The sequence below is a fragment of the Scyliorhinus torazame genome, chromosome 19, assembly GCF_047496885.1.
Source record: "Scyliorhinus torazame isolate Kashiwa2021f chromosome 19, sScyTor2.1, whole genome shotgun sequence".
Taxonomy (NCBI): Eukaryota; Metazoa; Chordata; class Chondrichthyes; order Carcharhiniformes; family Scyliorhinidae; genus Scyliorhinus; species Scyliorhinus torazame.
Genome location: NC_092725.1, coordinates 58,108,229 through 58,127,453, shown reverse-complemented (window position 1 = coordinate 58,127,453; position 19,225 = coordinate 58,108,229). Strand labels below are relative to the sequence as shown.

Here is a 19,225-nt window from a genome sequence, read left to right as displayed (position 1 = left end):
TCAGTCGCACACAACGCCCCCCCTCCGCAATATCCCCAAATTACCCTCCATCTCTTCATTCCCCCTCTCATACTCCCTCCCCTTCCTCCCACGTTTCCTCCTCCTCCCCCTCTCCTTCCCACTCCTCCTCCAGCCCATCCCCTCTTCCCCCAACCGACCCAGACCCTCCTCTATCCACCCCACAATTGCCCCACCCAGACACCCCCAATTGGCTCTTAGCTCTTACCTACCAATTGCTCCTGACCTTCCAATCCTTACAGTTCCTCTCCCATCCCCTCCAATCCTACCTCATCCTCACCCGATTCTCTCTCCCCTGTCCCTTCCAATTCCCCCTTCACCCTCACCTTTCACCATCCAATTCATCCCCCTCGCCAACCCATTGTGCTTGCCCCCACCGATTCCAATTGCCGTCCCCACATCAGTTCCCAATCGAATTCGCTTTTGCCCTGTTCCTATCTCCCTGCACCCCCATCCAAAATTCCTGCTCCACCTCCCCACAATTTCTTCTTCTCTCCCCCACCCAATTACACCCTCCCACAATTCTCCCCCTCAATTTCCCTTCACTGCCCAAATTTCTAATGCAATTCCCCCTCCCTTCAACCCTTCCCAGTTCCTCCTTCCTTCAACCTCCTCCCCAATTCCCCTCCCTTCCTGCCTCCCCAATCTCTCCCCCATCCCCAATTCCTCCCCTTTCTCCCTCCACTATTCCTCTCCCTCCCCTATTCCTCCACCCTACCCCACTTCCCCCACCCTACCCCATCCTGCCTCCCCAATTCCTCCCCACTCCCGAATTCCTCTTTCTTCCCCAATTCCTACCCCTTCTCCTGTCCAATTTCTCCCACCTCTTAATTCCTCCCCCTTCTCCATCTCCACGATCCCCTTCCCCATTCCTCCCTCCAATTCCTCCCCTCCCCCCACCATTTCCTCCCCCCTTGATTCTTCCCCCCCCGATTCTTCCCCCCTCCCTCCCCGCTTCTTCCCCCCTCCCTGCCCGATTCTTCCACCCTCCCTGCCCGATTCTCTCCCCCTCCCTCCCCGATTCTTCCCCCCTCCCTCCCCGATTCTCGCCCCCTCCCTGATTCTCGCCCCCTCCCTCCCTACCCGATTCTCGCCCCCTCCCTCCCCGATTCTCACCCCTCCCTCCTCGATTCTCGCCCCCTCTCTTGATTCTCTCCCCCTCCCTCCTCGATTCTCTCCCCCTCCCTCCTCGATTCTCTCCCCCTCCCTCCTCGATTCTCTCCCCCCTCCCTCCTCGATTCTCTCCCCCTCCCTCCTCGATTCTCTCCCCCTCCCTCCTCGATTCTCTCTGCCTCCCTCCTCGATTCTTTCCCCCTCCCTCCTCGATTCTTTCCCCCTCCCTCCACAATTCTTTCCCCCTCCCTCCACAATTCTTTCCCCCTCCCTCCACAATTCTTTCCCCCTCCCTCCACAATTCTTTCCCCCTCCCTCCTCGATTCTATCCCCCTCCCTCCTCGATTCTATCCCCCTCCCTCCTCGATTCTATCCCCCTCCCTCCCTCCTCGATTCTTTCCCCCTCCCTCCCTCCTCGATTCTTTCCCCCTCCCTCCCTCCCTCCTCGATTCTTTCCCCCTCCCTCCTTCCTCGATTCTTTCCCCCTCCCTCCTTCCTCGATTCTTTCCCCCTCCCTCCTTCCTCGATTCTTTCCCCCTCCCTCCGTCCTCGATTCTTTCCCCCTCCCTCCGTCCTCGATTCTTTCCCCCTCCCTCCGTCCTCGATTCTTTCCCCCTCCCTCCTCGATTCTTTCTCCCTCCCTCCCTCCTCGATTCTTTCCCCCTCCCTCCCTCCTCGATTCTTTTACCCGCCCTCCTTCCTCGATTCTTTCCCCCTCCCTCCCTCCTCGATTCTTTCCCCCTCCCTCTCTCCCTCCTCGATTCTTTCCCCCTCCCTCTCTCCCTCCTCGATTCTTTCCCCCTCCCTCTCTCCCTCCTCGATTCTATCCCCCCCCTCCCTCCCTCCTCGATTCTTTCCCCCTCCCTCCCTCCTCGATTCTTTCCCCCTCCCTCCCTCCCTCCTCGATTCTTTCCCCCTCCCTCCTTCCTCGATTCTTTCCCCCTCCCTCCTTCCTCGATTCTTTCCCCCTCCCTCCTTCCTCGATTCTTTCCCCCTCCCTCCGTCCTCGATTCTTTCCCCCTCCCTCCGTCCTCGATTCTTTCCCCCTCCCTGCTCGATTCTTTCTCCCTCCCTCCCTCCTCGATTCTTTCCCCCTCCCTCCCTCCTCGATTCTTTTACCCGCCCTCCTTCCTCGATTCTTTCCCCCTCCCTCCCTCCTCGATTCTTTCCCCCTCCCTCTCTCCCTCCTCGATTCTTTCCCCCTCCCTCTCTCCCTCCTCGATTCTTTCCCCCTCCCTCTCTCCCTCCTCGATTCTTTCCCCCCCTCCCTCCCTCCTCGATTCTTTCCCCCTCCCTCCCTCCTCGATTCTTTCCCCCTCCCTCCCTCCTCGATTCTGTCCCCCTCCCTCCTCGATTCTGTCCCCCTCCCTCCCTCCTCGATTCTTTCCCCTTCCCTCCCTCCTCGATTCTTTCCCCCTCCCTCCCTCCTCGATTCTTTCCCCCTCCCTCCCTCCCTCCTCGATTCTTTCCCCCTCCCTCCCTCCTCGATTCTTTCCCCCTCCCTCCCTCCTCGATTCTGTCCCCCTCCCTCCCTCCTCGATTCTTTCCCCCTCCCTCGATTCTTTCCCCCTCCCTCGATTCTTTCCCCCTCCCTCCCTCCTCGATTCTTTCCCCCTCCCTCCCTCCTCGATTCTTTCCCCCTCCCTCCCTCCTCGATTCTTTCCCCCTCCCTCCCTCCTCGATTCTTTCCCCCTCCCTCCCTCCTCGATTCTTTCCCCCTCCCTCCCTCCTCGATTCTTTCCCCCTCCCTCCCTCCTCGATTCTTTCCCCCTCCCTCCCTCCTCGATTCTTTCCCCCTCCCTCCCTCCTCGATTCTTTCCCCCTCCCTCCCTCCTCGATTCTTTCCCCCTCCCTCCCTCCTCGATTCTTTCCCCCTCCCTCCCTCCTCGATTCTTTCCCCCTCCCTCCCTCCTCGATTCTTTCCCCCTCCCTCCCTCCTCGATTCTTTCCCCCTCCCTCCCTCCTCGATTCTTTCCCCCTCCCTCCCTCCTCGATTCTTTCCCCCTCCACAATTCCTCCTCCTCTCTTCCCAATTCTTCCCCCTTCCTCCTCCTCCACAATACTTCCCCCTCCCTAATTCTTCCTCCTCCCCCTTACCAATTCTTCCCCCTTCCCCACCCCTCCCACCCTCCCACCACTTTTTCCCCCCCTCCCACCACTTTTTCCCCCCCTCCCACCACTTTTTCCCCCCCTCCCACCACTTTTTTCCCCCTCCCACCACTTTTTTCCCCCTCCCACCACTTTTTTCCCCCCTCCCACCACTTTTTTCCCCCCCTCCCACCACTTTTTTCCCCCCTCCCACCACTTTTTTCCCCCCTCCCACCACTTTTTTCCCCCCTCCCACCACTTTTTTCCCCCCGCCCACCACTTTTTACCCCCCGCCCACCACTTTTTACCCCCCGCCCACCACTTTTTCCCCCCCGCCCACCACTTTTTCCCCCCCGCCCACCACTTTTTCCCCCCCGCCCACCACCTTTCCCCCCCGCCCACCACCTTTTCCCCCCGCCCACCACTTTCCCCCCTCCCACCACTTTTCCCCCCCCTCCCACCACTTTTTACCCCCCCCACCACTTTTTACCCCCTCCCACCACTTTTTACCCCCCTCCCACCACTTTTCCCCCCCCCACCACTTTTTCCCCCCTCCCACCACTTTTTCCCCCCTCCCACCACTTTCTTCCCCCCCTCCCACCACTTTCTTCCCCCCCCCACCACTTTCCCTCCCTCCCCCCACCACTTTCCCTCCCTCCCACCACTCTGCCCCCCCTCCCACCACTCTGCCCCCCCACCACTTTCCCCCCCCCACCACCACTTTCCCCCCCCCCACCACCACTTTCCTACCCCCCCACCCCCACTTTCCCCCTCCACCACCACTTTCCCCCCCCACCACCACTTGCCCCCCCACCACCACTTGCCCCCCCCACCACCACTTTTTCCCCCCTCACCCCAATTCTTCACCCCTCTCCCCAAAGTCCTAACCCCCACCCCCCTCAAAGTCCTAACCCCCACCCCCCTCAAAGTCCTAACCCCCACCCCCCTCAAAGTCCTAACCCCCACCCCCTCAAGTCCTAACCCCCACCCCCCTCAAGTCCTAACCCCCACCCCCCCTCAAAGTCCTAACCCCCCCTAAAAGTCCTCACCCCACCCCCCCTCCCCCTAAAAGTCCTCACCCCCCCTAAAAGTCCTCACCCCACCCCCCCTCCCCCTAAAAGTCCTCACCCCCCCCTCTCAAAGTCCTCACCCCCCCCCCTCTCAAAGTCCTCTCACCCCCCCCTCTCAAAGTCCTCACCCCCCCCTCTCAAAGTCCTCACCCCCCCCCTCTCAAAGTCCTCACCCCCCCCCTCTCAAAGTCCTCACCCCCCCCCCCTCTCAAAGTCCTCACCCCCCCCCCTCTCAAAGTCCTCACCCCCCCCCCCCTCTCAAAGTCCTCACCCCCCCCCCCCTCTCAAAGTCCTCACCGCCGCCTCACCTTGCCGTACCCGGCCAGGTTCTTGCTGATGTTGCTGATGTGGACCATGTACTCGTTGAACTTTTTCTGGTATTTGAGGGCGGTGAGCTGGACCTCGCTCTGCAGCGCCGAGACCTGGGCGAGCAGCGCCTGCTCCCGCTTGCCGGCGCGGACCGCCTGTTTCTTCAGCTCCTGAGCCAGGCTGGCCGCCCGGTGCTGCAGGGAGGCTGCCCGGCCCCGCAGGGCGGCCAGGCAGCAGTGCCTGTCGCCTTGCCCCAGCTCCCGGTACAGCAGCACCAGCCCGCAGCCCTGCTCGCACATGCCCACCGGCCGGCACTCGCAGCTCTCCCGCATGTGCACATCCATGTCCTTCAGGTTGAGCACCTCCTGGCAGCCCTTGTTCCTGCACCTGGCCGGGCTGTAGTCGCACATCTCCACATGCTCGGGCAGCTTCTGCAGGGTGACCAGCTTCCCGCAGCCCCGGGAGCGGTAGTCACACTTGATGTCCAGCTTGGAGATGAGGTTCCTGAGGGCCAGGACGTGGTTGAGCTCCTTGGTGGACATCCTCTGGCACTGCACCGGGCACATGCCCTGCTGCACCACCCAGGGCAGCACACAGCTCGCACAGAAGACGTGCCCGCACGGGGTGGTCAGCGGGTCTTCCAGCACCTTGTTGCACAGGTTGCACTTCAGCTCGGGGTCCACCTCCTCGCTGAAACGATCCAGTTCAAACCCCATCTTCTCCACCCCCCTATCTCTCTCACGTTCTCGGTTGTGAAGATCAGTTCAGAAAGTTGCCTGGAGCCTCCTAAGTGCAGCCCAGAGTCATTGGCAGACTGTACGCTCCAAGTAACTGCTAGCTGAGTTGTTACAGCTCAGACTGAAGTCTCCCAGTCCGACTGGACTCACTCACTCTCTCTCTCACTGTGTACTGCCAGGATCAGCACAAATCCACCGTATTCTTCCTAAAACAGTCGCCTCCAGAAATGAAGTCCAGGAAGGTGAAGTCCCTTGCAGTGCAGAATCACTGGATCACTGTTGTTCAAAGTCGACTCGATGTTTCTTTTTTTATTTGTTAAGATTGAAATGTCACATTTTATTTAAAAAAAGTCACCAGAAAGAATCACACAGAAAGCTATTCCAGTGGCCAGCAACGGAAAGCTTAAAAAGAATGAGGCAAGCCACAGAGGTTTCCGTTCGCCTTCCTTCACATTCCTCTCTTTCTTTCCCTTTCTCTGTCCCCCACTCTCCCAAATCCCAGAATCATCCTTCATCTCTCCGCACTACCCCCCCCCCCCCCCTTCCTTTACCGGCACCTCTTTTTCCCAATGTGCAAAGCCCTGCTCAGGACAGAGGACAATTCCAAGGTAATAATAAGAAGAATCTTTATTAGTGTCATAAGTAGGCTTACATTATTAGCACTGCATTAAAGTTACTGTGAATATCCCCTAGTCGCCACACTCCGGCGCCTGTTCGGGTACACTGAGGGAGAATACAGAATATCCAATTCACCTAATAGCACATCTTTCGGGACTTGTGGAAGGAAACCGGAGCACCCGGAGGAAACCACGTATACAGGGGGAGAACATGCAGACTCTGCACAGACAGTGACCCAAACCAGGAATCAAACCTGGGACCTTGGCGCTGTGAAGCAACAGTGCAGACCACTGTGCTACCGTGCCGCTTCTAGAGTTAGTTTCGAACTCGGAGTTGTTTAGAGTTGGTCTCTAACTCAATAGATTCTGCCCTTGACTGCTTCAGGAAATCCTCATGTAGTGTGAACTTGAATTAGAACTTTCTGCATTCCCCCTTAACCTGTCTCTCCCAATCCTTGATGTACCTTGTTTCTTTTTTCTAATGCTACACCCTGCTTCCCAACTATCTGCCAACTTTGTCTGAAACCTCAGCATTAGCAAATGGCCTTGCAAGGGCATTTGTCCCAGTTCTGCTGAGGTTCAGCCCATCTAGTCTGTATATGTCCCACCTCCCCAGAACTGGTCCCAGTGTCCCAGAAATCTAAAGCCCGCCCTCCTGCAACATCTCTCCAGCCATGTATTCTCCTGAACTGTCCTCCTATTTCTATACTCACTCGCTCGTGACACTGGGGCTAAGCCAAAAATTACTACCGTTGAAACGTCTAACTTCTTGACCTCGTTTCTGGCTCTATAAAATCTGCCCACAGGACCTTATTCCTCTGGGTCGGCAGTGATTAACTCTGCAGCCTCACAGCTCTAGGGACCCATGTTGAATTCTGGCCTCGGGTGACTGTTTGTGTGGAGTTTGCACTTTCTCCCCGTGTAAGCGTAGATTTTCTCCGGGTCCTCCAGTTTCCTAAGTCCAAAGATCTGCAGGTTAGGTGGATTGGCCATGCTAAATTGCTTAGTGTCCAAAACGTTAGATGGGGTTACGGGGATAGGGTGGAGGCATGGGCTTAAGTAGGGTGCTCTTTCCAAGGGTCAGTGCAGACTCGAAGGGCCGAATGACCTCCTTCTGCACTGTAGGGATTCTACGATTTTGACAGACGTCATTGATATTGATTTGGACCACGACTGCTGGCTGTTACCCTCCCTACTGAGTGCTCTGCAGGCACTCAGTGACATCCTTAACCCTGGTACCAGGGAGGCAACATACCAGATGGAATTCATGCCCTCAGTACTTCGAACTATAAATTGCTCTGTCCCTATTTGTTTACAAGTCCTTCTTGGCTGTGGCTGCATTGCCCAGAAGAGCTATCATCCTCATCCGTATTCATCAGTATTGAGGTGCTTTTGGGGAACTCTTGCACTACCTGCCTTGTCCTCCTTGATTGTGTGGTGGTCACCCAATTCGCCCTCTGCCTGCTCACCCTTTAAGCTGCAGAGTGAGCACATCCAGAAATGTGCTGCCCACAAAACTCTCTGCCACATGGGATGCACCACAATGCCAGCTGCTGCACAAGTTCCCAAACTCAGAACGCAAGCTCCTCCAGCTGATGACACTTCCTGCAACCCGTAATTCTCACATGGAACAGGACGTACCCTCCTCGGGCTGAGATGCCCTGCCACATGGCACACTTAGACTGACTAAACTCAACAGAAATAAACTAAAGAATGATTAAAAACTTACTTAAAATAAACCTTAGCATCTACCAGCACCTTCCCGTGCTGACTTCGCACTTGTTTTTTTTTAAAAACCTCGGTCCCTCTGGGCTCAGGTTCCGAGTTTCCTCGGATTTGATGCTTTTCCCTGTTGGTATCAGCACTGTTACCCCTCAGGCGTACTCCCTCTGATCTCAGAACTGCTTACCTCACTCCTTGTTGGAGTACAGCTCTGTGGCATTGAATAGGCCTCTGGTACTCCGCAGTGAGGTTGCCTGCCTATTCGACTGCTGGTGGGGGGGGGATCATAACTAAACTCAGTCCTGTCCACACCTAACCAATTCATAGTCACCAGGGGGTAAATAGGTGGTAATCAGGAGCAGGAATGGAGGTCAGGAGGACGGACCTGAATTTCACTGAAATAATCTGTTCACTCAGGTATTGACTAGGTATCTTGCTTATGTGGCAGTGGCGAGCTCACTGGATTGTCAGCATACTCAGTAACATTCCTGGTGTCACTGGGCTGCTGGACATGGGAAACAAGGACACCAACTGCTCAAAACACAGGACAGTCAGTGTCAGGGAGAAGGAGAGAGAAATAAATTCATGTGGAGAGACCCTACCTAGCCGGCGCAGTAGCACAGTGGTTAGCATAGTTGCTTCACAGCTCCAGGGCCTCAGATTCGATTCCCGGCTTGGGTCACTGCCTGTGTGGAGTCTGCACGTTCTCTACGTGGGTTTCCTCTAGGGGCTTTTCACAGTAACTTAATTCAGTGTTAATGGAAGTCTACTTGTGATAATAAAGATTATTATTAAATACTATATATTCTATATATTATAGACTATATATTCAATATACCAGCAATCAGTGGGACAGATATAGAGGAACAAATCTGCAAGAAAATTACAGAGAGATAGATGAATTATAGAATAGTAATAATGGGGGATTGTAATAATCCCAATATAGATTTGAATAATCAAAGTATAAAGGGCAGAGAGGGGCAGATAATTCTGAAGTGTATTCAGGAGAATTTTCATGATCAGTATGTTTCTGGTCCAATGAGGAAGAAGAGCAGCACGGTAGCAAAGTGGTTAGCGCTGTTCTTCACAGCTCCAGGGTCCCAGGTTCGATTCCCGGCTTGGGTCACTGTCTGTGTGGCGTCTGCAAGTTCTCCCTGTGGCTGCGTGGGTTTCCTCCGGTTTCCTCCCACAAGTCCCGAAAGACGTGCTGTTAGGTGAAATTTCCCTCTGTGTACCCAAACAGGTGCTGGAATGTGGTGACTAGGGGCTTTTCACAGTAACTTCATTGCGGTGTTAATGTAATCCTACTTGTGACAATAAAGATTATTATTATTGCTACATCTGGTTCTGATCAAGTAGATCAAAGGGGAACATTTGGGGAACTGCCATCATAGTCTCATGAGATTTCATTTGGATTACTTATGAAGAAAGACAAGTACTTTTACTCTAGATTGCTCCTTCATTGGGGAAGAAGCTATTTCACTGGGGTGAGATCAGGCTTCCACTGGGCACAATGGCATTAAAGATTGGCAGACAAAGTTGCAATGGAGAAAGAATAAATGATTCCATACAGTCGAAGTACATTGATGGGAAAATAAGAGTAAATCAAAGATAGAGCTCCCTGGATGGCAAAAGAGATAAAGATACAGGATAAGATTAAGCAAAAAAAAGAACGCGTACGGCAGATGTTAGTTTGATAATACAAATAAGAACCAGGTGGAGTGTGGAAAGGTCAGAGGGGGAGTAACAAATTTATATTTAGATTTATTGTCACGTGTATCGAGGTACAGTGAAAAGTACTGTTCTGCGTACAGTACAGGCAGATCGTTCCATACATGAAAAACATAGAAGATATGATAAAAACACAATGTAAATACACAGACATAAACATTGGGTGAAGCATACAGAGTATAGTGCTAACAACAGTAGAGAAGATGCATGGAGAGATCAGTTCAGTCCATAAGAGGGTCATTCAGGAGTTTGGTAACAGCGGGGAAGAAGCTGCTTTTGAATCTGTTAGTGCCCGTTCTCAGACTTTTGCATCTTCTGCCCAATGGAAAAGGTTGGAAGCGAGAATAACCCATCTGGGAGGGGTCTTTGATTATGCTGCCCGTTTTCCCAAGGCAGCAGGAGGTGTAGACAGAGTCAATGGATTGAAGGCGGGTTCACGAGTCTCTGTAGTTTCTTACGATTTGAGCCAAGCAGTTGCCATACCATGCTGTGATGGTAAGAGAGTCAAAGAGAAAGCACGAGAAGAGGCTGGCATCTAACATAAAAATCAATCCAAAAGTCTTCTATAGGAATATAAATAGTAAAAAGAGAGGAAGGGGTACATTGATTCAGCATCAAAAAGCATATATATACATGAAGAAGAGGATATGGTGGAAGTGTGAAATAAATATATTGTTTAATACGGACACGGGAAGTCCACACTGAATAAAATAAGAACAGAGTTTTATTTACACAAACAATATAAACACTACCCCTTAGCGCCCTACCAGGTTCCTCCCTGTTTGGTGCCTTACTGGCCGACCTTATATATAGAGGTTAATTGAGATACCCTGCCACTAGCAGGGGAGCTCATATTCCACAAGGAACATGGGGAAGACAAGCATTCCTACCCTGTACGTCCCATGTGGGATATTATACTTTGTATCTGTCTTTACAAAGGAAGATGATGCTGTCAAAGTCATAGTGAACAAGGAGACATTAGGTATTGTAGCGGATGGGCTACAAATTGATAAAGTGGTTATATTAGATAGGCTCAAAACTGATAAGTCACCAGGACCACAGAGACGCATTTGAAGATGTTGAGGAAGTTAGGATGAAAATTGCAGAGGTACTGACCACAATCTTCCAATCCATGTTAAATATGGCAGTGGATTTGAGAAATGCAAATATTATATACTCTTGTACAGAAGAGGATGCATAGATAAACTCAGCAACTACACCTTGGTGGTGGGAAAGCTTTTCAAAATGATAATTCGGGACAAAATTAGCAAGTCACTCAGAAATGGGTGCATTAATTAAAGAAATTCAGCATGGATTTGTTCTGGAAAATTTGTGGTTAACTAAACTTTGTTGAGTTTTTTTGATGAGGGAGCAGAGAGTGTTGATTGACGACAAGAGACTGATGTGGTGGATATGGACTTCTAAAAAGGCGTTTAAGAAAGTGCAACATAGAATCATAGAATTTACTGTGCAGAAGGAGGCCATTTGGCCCATCGAGTCTGCACCGGCCTTGGAAAAAGCACCCCATTTTTAAAAAAATAATTTTTTTATTCTCCTCCTATTTCACATTTTCTCCCACATTTACATCCATCAACAATAAATAATAATCAGCACGATATGTCAATCCCCATAATAACAACGATCCCATCTACCCACCGACCCCCAAACCTCAACCCGCATGTTTACATAAACAAATTACAAAAAGGAATCAGGGATTACCCGTAGTCACCCTTAATTTTACACAGCTCCTCCCCCCCTCCTCCCCCCCCCCCCACCCCCTCCAAGTCTCCAGCTCCTCCCGTCCACTACCTCTTGTAAAACTCCTCCTCCCAACCTCGGTTCCTTCCCCCCAACTTTTCACCCCGGCTAGACCACTGGGACCCTGTCCTGCCAGGCTCCGATGGCCGCAGCCCCTCACCCCACCTCACTCCCGTTCACTGGCCGGCTTAAACCGGCCAGCGTGGAGGCCCCCGCCCGGGTCCCTTTCCCCCTTGCCCGGCCCTAGGAAAGCCCAAAGATCCCCTTTTAGCACACAAACCCCGCATATCCACCTACACCCCAAAGAGCCCTCATTTCGAGTGAAAGTCCCGTCCCTTCCCTTGTCCAAATATATACAACATTGGCTCCTTTAGCCTCTACACCCGCACGCAGTGATACAAAAAAGAAGAAAATACAGTCATGAGGTTACATCGGCACATGGCCATTCCTCAATTTGTCAGTTCTGCTACAGCCCTTCTGCTTTCGCAAACTCCTCCGCTGCTTCCGCCGTTCCAAAATAAAAGTCCCTGAGCTTGTAAGTCACCCTCAGCTTCGGTGGACATACAATGCCGCACCGCACCTTGCTAATGTACAGTGCCCTCTTCACCAGGTTGAAGGCAGCCCGCCTCCTCGCCAGCTCCACCGTAAAGTCCTGGTATACACGTATACCAGCTCCAGCCCACTGCACCACCCGCTAAAAGCACCCCATTTAAGCCCACACTTCCAACCTATCCCCGTATCCCAACCTAACCTTTTTTGGACACTAAGGGCAATGTTAGCGTGGCCAATCTACCTAACCTGCACATCTTTGGACTGTGGGAGGAAACAGGAGCACCCGGAGGAAACCCACACACACACGTGGAGAACGTGCAGACTCGTCACAGACAGTAATCCAAGACGGGAATAGAACCTAGGACCCTGGAACTGTGAAGTAACTGTGCTAACCACTGTGCTACTGTGCTGCCCAACGAAATAGGTTTGCAGGCAAAACTGAAGCTAAGGGAATAAAAGGGGTAGTGGCAGTGTGGATATGAACTTGGCTGAGTGACAGGAACAGAGATTATCAGTGAACGGTTGTTTCTTGGTCTGGAGGAATGTATACTGTGGGGTCGGTACAAGGCTCACTGCTTTTCCTGACTTGGTGAATGGGTACAATTTCAAAATGTGCACATGACTCAAAGCTTGAGAGTATTGCGAATTGTGAGGAGGAATGTAATAGACTTTAAAAGAGCACAGACAGGCTGATGGACGGAATGTTCAGTTATGTGGCAGAAGAAATGTGATGCTTAGAAAAGTGAAGTGGCACATTTTGGTAGGAAATGAGGAGAAGCAATATAAACTGAAGGATACAGATCTAAAAGGGTGCAGGAGCAGTGGGATCTGGAGCTATATGTGCACAAGTCATTGAAGATTAAGGAGCAGGTTCAGAAAGTGGCTAAGAAGATACACCGGATCCTGGACTTTATAAATAGGGGCATAGAGTATAAAAGCAAGGACGTTATGATAAACCTATTTAAAGCACTGGTTCGGCCTCAGCTGGACTATTGTGTCCCTTCTGGGCACACATGTGAAGGTTTTTGACTGGGAGCAGAAAAGAATTTCAAGAATGGTTCCAGGCATGTGGGACCTGGAGAAGCTGGAGCTGCTGTCCTCAAGAAGGATTTATAGAGGTGTTCAAAACCATGGGAGATCTGGGAAAAATAAGAGTTCTAGAAAGAAGAAGAGAGAATCTGTAATAATCTTAATAATCTTTATTAGTAGACTTACATTAACATTGCGATGAAGTTACTGTGAAAATCCACCCTTTGGTGGAGGGTGTTTGAACATTTTTATTTTTCTCGTTGGTTTTAATGGTTTCTAATATATAACATACGTGGTGAATCACAGACATTAGAAATTTTACTTGAATTTAGATCTTTTAGGCAGCAGTCAGATTATAGAATTCATAGAATCCTGACAGTGCAAAAGGAGGCCATTCGACCCATCGGGTTTGCACCGATCCTCCGAAGGCCACTCCCCCTGCCCCCCCCCCCCCCCCCCCCCCCCCGCCGCCCTGGCCCGTAACCTAGCCTGCACATCTTTCGACTGTGGGAGGAAACCAGAGCACCCGGTGGAAACCCACGCAGACACGGGGAGAACGTACAAACTCCACACAGTCACCCAAGGCCAGAATTGAAGCCAGGTCGTTGGAGCTCTGAGGCAGCAGTGCTAACCACTGTGCTGCCTCTGTGTGTTCCTGCACAAAGTGGATCTCGACACACACATGCAAGGCAATGATTGTTGCCATTAAGCACTGTTTTATTTTCTTTAACTTTTCTAATGCCAACAAGCAGTCCTTACTTGTACAACAACCTAACTATGATGAGCTAACGGGGTCACGGCTAGGCTAGCGCACTGGTGCGGTAATGTTTGGTAATGAAACTCGATGGGTGTACAGCACCACATCGACTTGAAGGCAGCAAAAGTCTAACGTCAGCTGTGAAAACAGTGTATGAAAATAATCTGGACTTTCTAAACAAAGGGAACATATGGAGATATAGATATTAAAAATATGGGGAGATAAAATATTTTGTATATGCGGTAACTGGGTTATTGAGAGTGAAGTGGAGCTGCTCCAGTTTACCATGGCCACGGTTGTAATTCTAACTGAAGCACCTTTTTAAACAGAAGACCCTGGAATGTCAATACACTGGAGCGAAGAAGTTGCAGTCCCCAAAAGAAATTTCAATCTACATTAAGTTCTATAATGGAGCGAGACCACAGACTGTGAGAGACCCTTGTAAGCACTTTGTGTATATTTTAAACATCTCAAATAAGCCATTTATCAAAACACGTTCATTTTGCCATTGGCACGGTGTACAATAATAAGAGGATAGACAGCAGAATATGGGTCAAATCAGCAATAAACTGCAGTGGCTCCATCCCAATGTGATGTGATATCTGTGCACTGGGACAGAAAAGGAAGCTCTGTTGCTGAAGTTCTGATCTGATTACAAGACCACTCTGGGATTTGTGTCAGTAGTAATTAGGGGATTATGGAAAAACCCCACTGTATTGTTCACAGAATAACCTGTAACGCACAGCTAATTATTGTCAACGGATTGAAAATCTCCTAGCTGTGTCCTTTTGGGGGGGAAAAAAAGTCAGCTATGTTCATATGTAGCTTTCACTGCTCCATTTATTTACTATTGAGTTTTGGCACTGATTTGCCTGTTATATCCCTTTCACTTCCTTGGATTTGTGCCTGAGCAAGTCTGGCAGACGCGTCTTTGGAAAGGTTTTAATGATTAAATAAATGAGCTATCAGCAAAAAACGTTCCAGTGGAAATCTTATGCAGACATTTTTGCTGAGGATAACGTTGCACAAGACATTTTCCTGTACCTTTAGACAACATGTATACATTATTCAAAATATAGGTTTTAAAAACAGCCATTTTGCCAGAAATTATCAGTGGGAAAACAGTCACTTCAATAAATCCTCGGCTTAAAATTGTTATTGGCAATCTTAATTGTATTGCATTTAAAAAAAATAATCTTTAATGTCACCAGTAGGCTTACATTAACACTGCTCTGAAGTTACTGTGAAAAGCCCCTAGTCGCCACGTTCCTGAGCCTGTTAGTATTGAACCAAAAGGCTTGTGCTGAGCTTGTGATTGCACTAGGACACAGATGTCGTACTTTAGCGGCCTCAGTGCAATTCGACTAAGGAGGATAGTTTGAGAGAACATTCATCTATGCTTTCCGCCTCATTGTTGCTGAGTGATTATTGCGGGTGGAGCTGGTGGAGCGATGCTGAGGTGGAGCCTGATCCCGATGCCCTCCACAGTCAAATAGCTTGCCCAGATTCACACTAAGAATGGCTACTTGAATGCGGTGTAGGTGAACTGCCAGTGCCAATGGATCTCCGCACTTTCAGGAGAGAAAGTGAGGGGAGAAATGTAAACAAGGCATGAGGTTAGTAAATGTGTCAACCTCAGTTCACTGTCGCCTCAAGAGTCAAGCGGGTGAGATAAGTGCTATTGTGGGGGGGCAGGCCAACCATGTGCATATGTTCCAATCTTACCCCAAGCTTGTAGGTTTTTGGATCCCCTTCTTTAGCACCATGATAATTGAACTGGAGCCCAGTCCTTTAGTGGCCAGATTTGGGGTGTCAGACTCGCCAGAGCAGCAGACGGGCCCGGGGGCCCATCTCCTGGCCTTCGCCTCACTGATTGCCCGAGGGCGAGTACTGCTGGGGTAGGGGTATGCTTCTCTGCCCAGTGCCTCAGTGTGGCTGGGAGATCTGATGGAGTTCCTACACCTCAAAAAGTCAGGTACACCATGAGGGGAGCAATTGAGGGGTTTTATCGGAGATGGCAGCCATATTGTGTATTTTACGGAGATGGTCACCGTTACTTGTTATGGGGGAGGAGGGGGGAGGAGAGGGGAAAAAGGAGAAGGTTTACTTTTTTCGATTTTTATTGCCTAGCCCTAATTGCCCTCGAGAAGATGGTGGCGATCTGCCTTCTCAAACCGCTACCATCCAAGTGGTGCAGGTACACCCACTGTGCAGTTAGTGAGGGAGTTCCAGGATTTTGACCGAATGACAATGAAGGAGCGACAATATATTTTCAAGTCAGGATGGTGTGTGGAGTGGGGAGTGGCGCAGTGGGTTTGCCCTGCTGCCTCACGGCGCCGAGATCCCAGGTTTGATCCCGGCTCTGGGTCACTGTCCGTGTGGAGTTTGCACATTCTCCCTGTTTTTGTGTGGGTTTCGCCCCCACAACCCAAAGATGTGCAGGCTAGGTGGATTGGCCATGCTAAATTGCCCCTTAATTGGAAAAATGAATTGGGTACTCTAAATTTATTTTTAAAAAGGATGGTGTGTGGCTCGGAGGGGAACTTGCAGGTAAAAATAAATTCTGCATTTATGTACCATCTGTCATGACCTTTAATATTACTCTTGCAAGTCAGGCAATTTACAAACAAGATCCCTGTGGTATTATAGGTATTACGGTACCTGATAGGCTGAAGCACCATTGGTGGAAACTGTATGCTTTCTACTGGTTAGGATGTATGGTAGTTCCGCCCAGCGAGGTGGGGTATAAGAACCCGTGCCGCCCCAGCAGCCTTCATTCTGTACCTGAGCTGCTGGGGGAAACATCTAGCTTAATAAAGCCTTCTGATGGACTACAACCTCACTTTAGTGGTCATTGATCGTGCATCAATTTAATGAGCTAGTTTTTTAAGAACAAAGGATGGAGCTCCAAATCAAGCCGGAGTGTCTGCAACATAGCCCCCACGCGGCAAACTCAGCGGCAATCTTTAAGCACTGGCTGGCGTGCTTTAAAGGGTATCTCGGGACGGCCGAAAACACACCCACGGGAGAGCAGAAACTGCAAGTCCTGCACTCAAGGGTGAGCCCGGAGATTTACACCCTCATCGAGGAAGCGGAAGACTTCGATGCAGCAATAGAGCTGCTAAAAGGACACTATATTCACCCGGTAAACCAGTCTACGCCCGGCACCTGCTTGCAACAAGGCGACAAACCCCTGGGGAATCGCTGGAGGAATTTTACCGTGCACTCCTGGTGTTGGGAAGAAGCTGCAGCTGCCCGCAAGTTTCGGTGAGCGAACACATGGAACTCTTAGTCCGGGTCGCTTTCGTGGCAGGTATTCTTTCCTCACAAATCCACCAGCGACTGTTAAAAAAAGACACTCTGGGTCTCAGGGAGGCACGGGCCCTTGCAGGCTTCCTGGACGTGGCCTCCAGGAACTGCAAGGCGGCCTGGCAACCCTGGGGGGGCCCGCTGCTACTTTTGCAGGCAGGCCAAGCACCCCCGCTAGCGCTGCCCGGCCCGCGCATCCACCTGCAAGGGATGCAGCAAAAAAGGGCATTTTGTGAGGGTATGTCAGGCCAGTGCGGTTGCCGCGGTCTCAGGCGGCGAATGCAGACCGCAACCACAAACCTCTCCACTGTCCCCGTGCGGCCAGCGGTCGCCGCTATCTTCATATTCCAGGGCCACGTGCGGACTCCGGGCGCCGCCATTTTGTTCCGCGGACGCCACATTGGAGGGATGGGCGCCGCCATTTTGTGCACCCCCAGCCAAGTGTGACCAATGGGAGCCGCCATCTTGGATGAACCCACAGGACCCCAGCTCGGCTGACCACGCACTGCCCGAAGAGAACTCTCAACTGCTGCGATTAGCCTCGGTGACCCTGGATCAGTCCCGGCCTCGAACACTCTCAACTGCTACATCGACTGTATTTATCAACGGGTACGAGACGTCCTGCCTAATCTACTCTGGGAGCACGGAGAGCTTCATACACCCTGACACGGTAAGGCGCTGTTCTCTCCTCATCCACCCCGTTAATCAAAAAATCTCCCTGGCCTCCGGTTCACACTCAGTGGAGATAAAGAGGTTTTGTGTAGCAAACCTCACAGTCCAGGGGAGGGAGTTCAAAAATCTCCGTCTCTACGTCCTTCCCCAACTCTGTGCGGCTACACTCCTGGGTTTAGACTTCCAGTGTAACCTCCAAAGTCTAACCTTCAAATTCGGCGGCCCTATACCCCCCCTTCCTGTCTACGGCCTCGCGACCCTTAAGGTCGACCCGCCTTCCCTGTTTGCGAACCTCACCCCGGATTGCAAACCCGTCGCCACCAGGAGCAGACGGTACAGTGCCCAGGACCGGATCTTGATTAGGTCAGAGGTCCAAAGGCTACTGAGGGAAGGGGTCATTGAAGCCAGTAACAGCCCCTGGAGAGCTCATGCAGTGGTGGTAAAGACCGGGGAGAAGCATAGGATGGTCATCGACTACAGTCAGACCATCAACAGGTTTACGCAGCTGGACGTGTACTCTCTCCCCCGCATATCCGACCTAGTAAACAGGATCGCGCATTATAAGGTCTTCTCCACGGTGGATCTCAAGTCCGCCTACCACCAGCTCCCCATCCGCACTAGTGACTGCAAGTACACTGCCTTTGAGGCAGATGGGCGGCTCTATCACATCTTAAGGGTTCCCTTTGGTGTCACTAACGGGGTCTCGGTCTTCCAACGAGAGATGGACCGAATGGTTGACCGGTACGGTTTACGGGCAACATTCCCGTATCTTGATAATGTCACCATCTGTGGCCACGACCAGCAGGACCACGACACCAACCTCCGAAAATTTCTCCAGACCGCAAAAATCCTGAACCTTACATACAACAAGGATAAATGCGTGTTTAGCACCGACCGCCTAGCCATCCTTGGCTACGTAGTGTGAAATGGAGTTATAGGCCCCGACCCTGAACGCATGCGCCCCCTTATGGAGTTCCCCCTCCCTCACTGCTCCAAGGCCCTGAAGCGTTGCCTGGGTTTTTTTAGCTGCTACGCCCACTGGGTCCCCACCTATGCGGACAAGGCCCGTCCCCTGATCCAATCCACAGTTTTTCCCCTGTCGATAGAGGCCTGCCAGGCCTTCAGCCGCATCAAAGCAGACATTGCAAAGGCCACGATGCACGCCATCGATGAGTCCCTCCCCTTCCAGGTCGAGAGCGACGCGTCTGACGTAGCTCTGGCCGCCACCCTCAACCAAGCGGGCAGGCCGTGGCCTTCTTCTCACGCACCCTCCACACCTCCGAAATCCGCCATTCCTCAGTCAAAAAGGAGGCCCAGGCCATAGTAGAAGCTGTGCGACATTGGAGGCATTACCTGGCTGGCAGGAGATTCACTCTCCTCACTGACCAACGGTCGGTTGCTTTCATGTTTGATAATGCACAGCGGGGCAAGATAAAAAACGACAAGATCTTGCGGTGGGGGATCGAACTCTCCGCCTAGAACTACGAGATCTTGTACCGTCCCGGGAAGCTAAATGAGCCTCCTGACGCCCTATCCCGCGGCACATGTGTCAACGCACAAGTGGACTGCATCTGAGCCCTCCACGAGGACCTCTGCCACCCGGGGGTCACTCGATTTTTCCATTTTGTCAAGACTCGCAACCTGCCCTACTCCATCGAGGAGGTCAGGACAGCCACCAGGGACTGCCAAATCTGCGCGGAGTGCAAACCGCACTTCTACTGACCAGAGAAAGCGCACCTGATA

The 19,225-nt window shown here is 51.6% G+C and overlaps 1 protein-coding gene across 1 annotated transcript in view; it reads right to left on the bottom strand.

Moving 5' to 3' along the window:
- LOC140396153 (PDZ domain-containing RING finger protein 4-like) overlaps positions 1-5,489 on the bottom strand; it is a 623,004-nt gene extending 617,515 nt beyond the window's left edge. Inside the window, exon 1 of the mRNA XM_072484373.1 lies at positions 4,598-5,489. Within this exon, the coding sequence (XP_072340474.1) occupies positions 4,598-5,314 (717 nt within the window). The 5' untranslated portion in view covers positions 5,315-5,489. The remainder of the gene's footprint in view (positions 1-4,597) is intronic.
- Between the last annotated feature and the right edge of the window lie 13,736 nt (positions 5,490-19,225).